The sequence below is a fragment of the Procambarus clarkii genome, chromosome 15, assembly GCF_040958095.1.
Source record: "Procambarus clarkii isolate CNS0578487 chromosome 15, FALCON_Pclarkii_2.0, whole genome shotgun sequence".
In the NCBI taxonomy this organism is placed as follows: Eukaryota; Metazoa; Arthropoda; class Malacostraca; order Decapoda; family Cambaridae; genus Procambarus; species Procambarus clarkii.
In genome coordinates, this window is record NC_091164.1 from 9,400,926 (window position 1) to 9,407,258 (window position 6,333).

Genomic DNA, 6,333 nt, shown 5'->3' on the forward strand with positions numbered 1-6,333 from the left:
GACGAACCGAAACGTCGTCGTCCCTTCAACTTCTAGTGTGTGGTCTGGTCAACATAGACGATACTTTTAATGTAATAATCTCCATTATGATCTGATAAAGCCCTTTAGTGCCCTCTGTAATCCTTTTTTGCGCTACCGCTCACAGGATGAGTATGGGGTGCACAATAAACTAGCAGCCTCCGGCAGCAACAGTCAAATCAATCTCGATGTATACACATAGAAAAGCTGGCATACATCTCGGTGTATATACACAGTGAAGCTGCTATATACATCTTCAATGTATATTTACCTTAAGCGCCTTTGGGGGGGGGGCGGCGGCTGTCTGGATGGAATTTGACTTCACTTGAAGATGGGTTGAATACTGACGCAACACAATGCGTCTAAAGCATACTGTTGTGTTACTCTGACGCAGCTCTATTGTGTTACTTTGACGCAGCTCTATTGTGTTACTCTGACGCAGCTCTATTGTGTTACTCTGACGCAGCTCTATTGTGTTACTTTGACGCAGCTCTATTGTGTTACTCTGACGCAGCTCTATTGTGTTACTCTGACGCAGCTCTATTGTGTTACTTTGACGCAGCTCTATTGTGTTACTTTGACGCAGCTCTATTGTGTTACTTTGACGCAGCTCTATTGTGTTACTTTGACGCAGCTCTATTTTCTTACTTTGACGCAGCTCTATTTTCTTACTTTGACGCAGCTCTATTTTCTTACTTTGACGCAGCTCTATTGTGTTACTTTGACGTAGCTCTATTTTCTTACTTTGACGTAGCTCTATTTTCTTACTTTGACGCAGCTCTATTTTCTTACTTTGACGTAGCTCTATTTTCTTACTTTGACGTAGCTCTATTTTCTTACTTTGACGTAGCTCTATTTTCTTACTTTGACGCAGCTCTATTTTCTTACTTTGACGCAGCTCTATTTTCTTACTTTGACGCAGCTCTATTTTCTTACTTTGACGTAGCTCTATTTTCTTACTTTGACGTAGCTCTATTTTCTTACTTTGACGTAGCTCTATTTTCTTACTTTGACGTAGCTCTATTTTCTTACTTTGACGCAGCTCTATTGTGTTACTTTGGCCGATTAAACTGATGGTATGTTTTTCACTTTGTCAAACATATGGTTTAAACTTTCATAAAGTAGTTTGAAAGTTTGAAAGAAAAGTAGAAAGAAAGTCCAGGTCAGAGTATGAATTTTTTTTTTTTTTTTGGAGCGATGGGTGGTTAATAAATGGCTGAGCTAAACTAACTTTGCTTGTACTTTGAACGAGGACAGTGCCTGAAACTTGGGCGAGGACAGTGCCTAAAACTTGGGCGAGGACAGTGCCTGAAACTTGGGCGAGGACAGTGCCTGAAACTTGGGCGAGGACAGTGCCTGAAACTTGGGCGAGGACAGTGCCTGAAACTTGGGCGAGGACAGTGCCTAAAACTTGGGCGAGGACAGTGCCTGAAACTTGGGCGAGGACAGTGCCTAAAACTTGGGCGAGGACAGTGCCTGAAACTTGGGCGAGGACAGTGCCTGAAACTTGGGCGAGGACAGTGCCTGAAACTTGGGCGAGGACAGTGCCTGAACGTCAAAGAAGTAAGAAAATAGTAGAAGGAAGGACCGAGAGAGAGAGAGAGAGAGAGAAGGAATTTAGGAGAAGGGTGGAGGAAGAGAGAGAGGAGGAGGAGGAGGGAGAGTCCAGCGCCTGCGCAGGGGTAAGAGAAGGAGGAGTCGAACCTGGGAGTGGACCACAGTATAGGGGAAGTCACCGTCCCTGCGACAACCTTACCCAAACGCAGCCCACTCCAGCCTCCTGACTCGCTAACACACCCATCTGCTTCCATCCCTCGTTCCAGACTTTTCCCCTCCACACCCCTCCACACACGCACACACACACACCCTTACCCCTCACCCACCCCTCTCTCTTTCTCTCCAACACCCTCACTCTCTCCCCTCTTTCTCTAGTGTAGAGGCCGGCGAACAGTGAGGGGATCTCTCTCACCCTTCCCCTCACACCTACCTACCTACCTACCTCACATCACCAGGGAGTGATTCTAGGAAAATGAGAGGGTGTGGAAGGGTCACATTTCACCCTCATTTAAACTGACTCGTTGAACACTGTGGCCGAATTTAGAGCATCGATAACACAACAATTCAGTGTCTTCGTTAAACCCCCTCAGTGTATGCGGTACAGTGTTCGTTTGGAAAGTGCAGTGACATCACTGGGGTGTGTGGAGGGAGAGAGAGAGACAGGAGCTATGGTCGGCGTTCGAGGCCGAGTATAGACGATTGTCGGAGTCATGAAGATTTTAGTGGAGTTGGGCCGGATGTCTCAGGCCGGCGTCTTGCTGTTGTTCTTCCTAACAGGTGAGTCTTGGGCGGTGTCTCTCTCTCTCTCTCTCTCTCTCTCTCTCTCTCTCTCTCTCTCTCTCTCTCTCTCTCTCTCTCTCTCTCTCTCTCTCTCTCTCTCTCTCTCTCTCTCTCCCCTTACCCTTTTTCCTTACTTCCCTAATGCCCCCTTTTGGGAGGGGTATCCAGAATTCTAATGCCTGCCCTTCCCTTAATCCATATCCTCTACTCCGTGGGCAGCAGGTAACATTGGGGTAAGGGGGGAGGGGGTCGTTGATGGGCAGCAGGTAACGTTGTTTACCCAATTTGTCACGCACGCAAGCGCGCGCGCGTGAGGACATTTTCACGGATATATAGTCAGGGGAAGGTATGAGTATTAATGCACGCACATATTCTCTGCAGCATAACATGTGTGTGTGTGCGTGTGTGTGTGTGTGTGTGTGTGTGTGTGTGTGTGTGTGTGTGTGTGTGTGTGTGTGTGTGTGTGTGTGTGTGTGTGTGTGCACGCGTGTGTGTGTGCACGCGTGTGTGTGCGTTCTGACAGTTCTGGTCGCTTAGTACCAACATAACAAGTGGTCGGGACAGGCGGAGCAGATCGCTAAATTACGAGATAAAACAACAAACTGAACCGCGATGGGTGCTGTAGGCGGGGTGTGATAGTCTGCTTGTCCCGGACCATGTGCTCTTTCCCCTCCCTTCCCTCTCTCCCTTCTCTCCCTCCTTCCCTTCTCCCTCCACATCCTCCATTCCCTCTCTATACTCCCATCCCACCCTTCGTCTTTCTTTCGATTGCCCAAATTATTCCCTTTCCTCCTGTCCAACATCTCCTTCCCTTCCCTACCTACTTCCCCATCCCCTCCCTCCTTCCCCTACGCCTCCCCTAGTGTACCTCTCCCCCATGGTTACCATTGTGCTCAGGGACCTCATTCAGCTGTTTTTTTCCCTTATACCTGTCAATATTACCTTGGTAAACACACAGTCATTCTCTCTTCTTAAGGTGATAGAGAGAGAGAGAGAGAGAGAGAGAGAGAGAGAGAGAGAGAGAGAGAGAGAGAGAGAGAGAGAGAGAGAGAGAGAGAGAGAGAGAGAGACGAAAAGAAGTAATAAGTTGTGAATTGGTTAATAACAATGATGTTTGTTTGGTTAAAGTGGTTGGTAAGGCCGTTTTGTTTAGGTAAAGAGCAGTGTCGTGCTTGCTGGAGGTGTGTGTGTGTGTGTGTGTGTGTGTGTGTGTGTGTGTGTGTGTGTGTGTGTGTGGTATATACCAACTATACACAGTAGGCTTAGGCTTGCCGCATACGTGACGCTAAAATTTATTTTCCGGATAGGTCGTCTATTTATTATATATATATATATTTTTTTATATTTTGATTCATTTTTTTTGTTATTATTTTCTACCACAGACGTGGCCCACACATTTACAATGCCAATTAGCATATGTATATATATATATATATATACATTTTCTTTCTGTCCTCCGTGGACAGAATTAGCGACGTGTTCAACATATAGTTCTGCTGTAACACACACACACATGGAGACATATAGTCCAGTCGTCGCCTTGATGGCGTAGCGGGCTTCGTCGCACACGTACGATGCAGTTGTAGCCACTGGTGACACCCGGAAACTCCCCTCTCCCCCCCTTCTCCCCATCCCCCCTCTCCCCCCCCTCAAGATCAATACAGAGAGAGGTGCCACGATGTCTGCTGGGGAATTATGCCCTTGTATTTATCCATCCTTGCCCCCTACCTACCCACCCCCCCTACCCAACCCCCCTCTTATGACCCCTTTACACCCCCTCTCCCCTTTCCCCTCTACCTCCCCTCCTCCCCTCTCTCTCTACACCATCCACATCGGGATTTCAAAATGTCTCGCGTTTCAGATATCTTTTTTTTGTATCTTGCGCGGAGAGGGTGATGGGGGGTGTGGGAGCTGGCTTCAGGGGGGGGGGTGTGTAGGCGTGGTGGTAGGTGTGTAGGTGTGTAGGTGTGGCGGGACAGAGGGGAGAGGACGCAGAGCATGGGGTGTGGCAGACAGGTGGTGCTGTGGTGTGGTAGGGCAGGTAGTTCAGACCATTCACACACCCCTTGGCAGATTGGAGGGATGTGGCTGTTTAATAGGGGGATAGGCAAGGGAGGGGTAAGGCAGGCAAATTGGGAAGTGGTGATGCAGCGGGGGGGGGGGGATAGGGAGAGGAGAGAGGTGTGTAGGGAAGCACATAGGGAGAGAGGAAAGTAGGTAGAGTGGTAGACAGGGAGGGAGAGAGAGAAGTAGGTAGACAGATAGATTGATAGACAGTTTTCTGTAAAATAATTCCTCATCAGTAGAATCATTTCACTGTCTCTCACCTGTCTCACCTGTCTCATGTGTCTCACCTGTCTCATGTGTCTCTCCTGTCTCATGTGTCTCACCTGTCTCATGTGTCTCACCTTCCTCATGTGTCTCACCTGTCTCATGTGTCTCACCTTCCTCATGTGTCTCACCTGTCTCATGTGTCTCTCCTGTCTCATGTGTCTCACCTGTCTCATGTGTCTCACCTTCCTCATGTGTCTCACCTGTCTCATGTGTCTCACCTGTCTCATGTGTCTCACCTTCCTCATGTGTCTCACCTGTCTCATGTGTCTCACCTGTCTCATGTGTCTCTCCTGTCTCATGTGTCTCACCTGTCTCATGTGTCTCACCTTCCTCATGTGTCTCACCTGTCTCATGTGTCTCACCTGTCTCATGTGTCTCACCTTCCTCATGTCTCTCACCTGTCTCATGTGTCTCACCTGTCTCATGTGTCTCACCTTCCTCATGTCTCTCACCTGTCTCATGTCTCATCTTTAGCTATAATACAAAAATTATTAGAATTATCAGCCTGTCGTCACATTAATACGAAACTTTTGTACTGAAAAACACACCTGAAAAAAAATCTTGAAAGGGATATTGTCGTAAGTTTTTTTTGTTAAACATATGATTCTAATTGATTAAAAACACTACAAAATTTAATTATTTTTAATTTGAATAGAGAGCATTGGTCTCGATTGGTTAAGGGAGGCTTGGCCGGGGTTCGAACCCTTATGGTGAGACAAAACTACTGGAGATTCGACGCCTGACACATCGTAAGAGCCGGCTTTATCCACCGCTCGTAAGAGCTCACTTAGGTTACGAGATGGCATAAACAAATAAACAAGTAGATTAAAAACAAGGTATTTAAGCAACCAAATCAAGTTATGGTTCATTTTGACGAATTTAAATTACCCAAAATTTAATTTATTATCGATTTAGGGAACATACAAGTTTAGAAATAGATGAGTAGAAGAGGCTGCTAAGATTAGTCAAACACTGACGCAATCTAACGAAACCTGTGCATCTTTATTGATTTATTTATGTTTATTAAACAGTTTACGAACTCTGAAGCACTTTGAGGTTGTTTACAACTATAATAACCCGTGTTGTGAGGTTTCCAAGTTATAAAACACATTAATAAATGTAAACGAAGCCGACGAGACTATGAGAAGATGTAGCGGTTTCGCAAGGGGTTTATGTGTTTAATGGATACCAATTAAGGGGGCACGTACCTGACGCCAGTACCATGGTAAGATTTGACGGTTTGATGGACAGGTATGGGCTTAAATTCCACCGGGCTTGGAACACCAACTATCCAATTGATTGACGGTTGAGAGGCGGGACCAGAGAGCCAGAGCTCAACCCCGTCGCGAGCACAGCTAGGTGAATACCTCTCACCCATATAACAGTAGACCTTCAAAAGTGTTTCCAGCTTATGTTCTTATTAAACTCATAAGCCTATGTCCCCTACGTTCTTTGGCCTATGTTCTTATGTTATAAAGCTTAGTTTCGCATTTGTTACGTTCTAAGATCTATGTTCTTACGTTCTTAGGCCTATACCTTACGTTCTTAGGCCTATGTATTTTTTTAATTATAACTATCGAAGAGGCAGCGACCACAAACCCAGCATTAGGTAAACCAAGGCTGTATAGCATCAATCATCAATAT

General features: G+C 46.2%; 1 protein-coding gene across 1 annotated transcript; it reads right to left on the minus strand.

The window, feature by feature from the left end:
- Window positions 1–274: 274 nt before the first annotated feature.
- Window positions 275–3,234, minus strand: LOC138364890 (probable inactive protein kinase DDB_G0270444). The gene is made up of 2 exons (XM_069324944.1): window positions 3,224–3,234; window positions 275–1,088 (listed from the first exon to the last, which is right to left on the minus strand). Exons 1-2 carry the CDS (start codon window positions 3,232–3,234, stop codon window positions 275–277), a joined length of 825 nt encoding a protein of 274 aa, XP_069181045.1.
- Window positions 3,235–6,333: the final 3,099 nt, after the last annotated feature.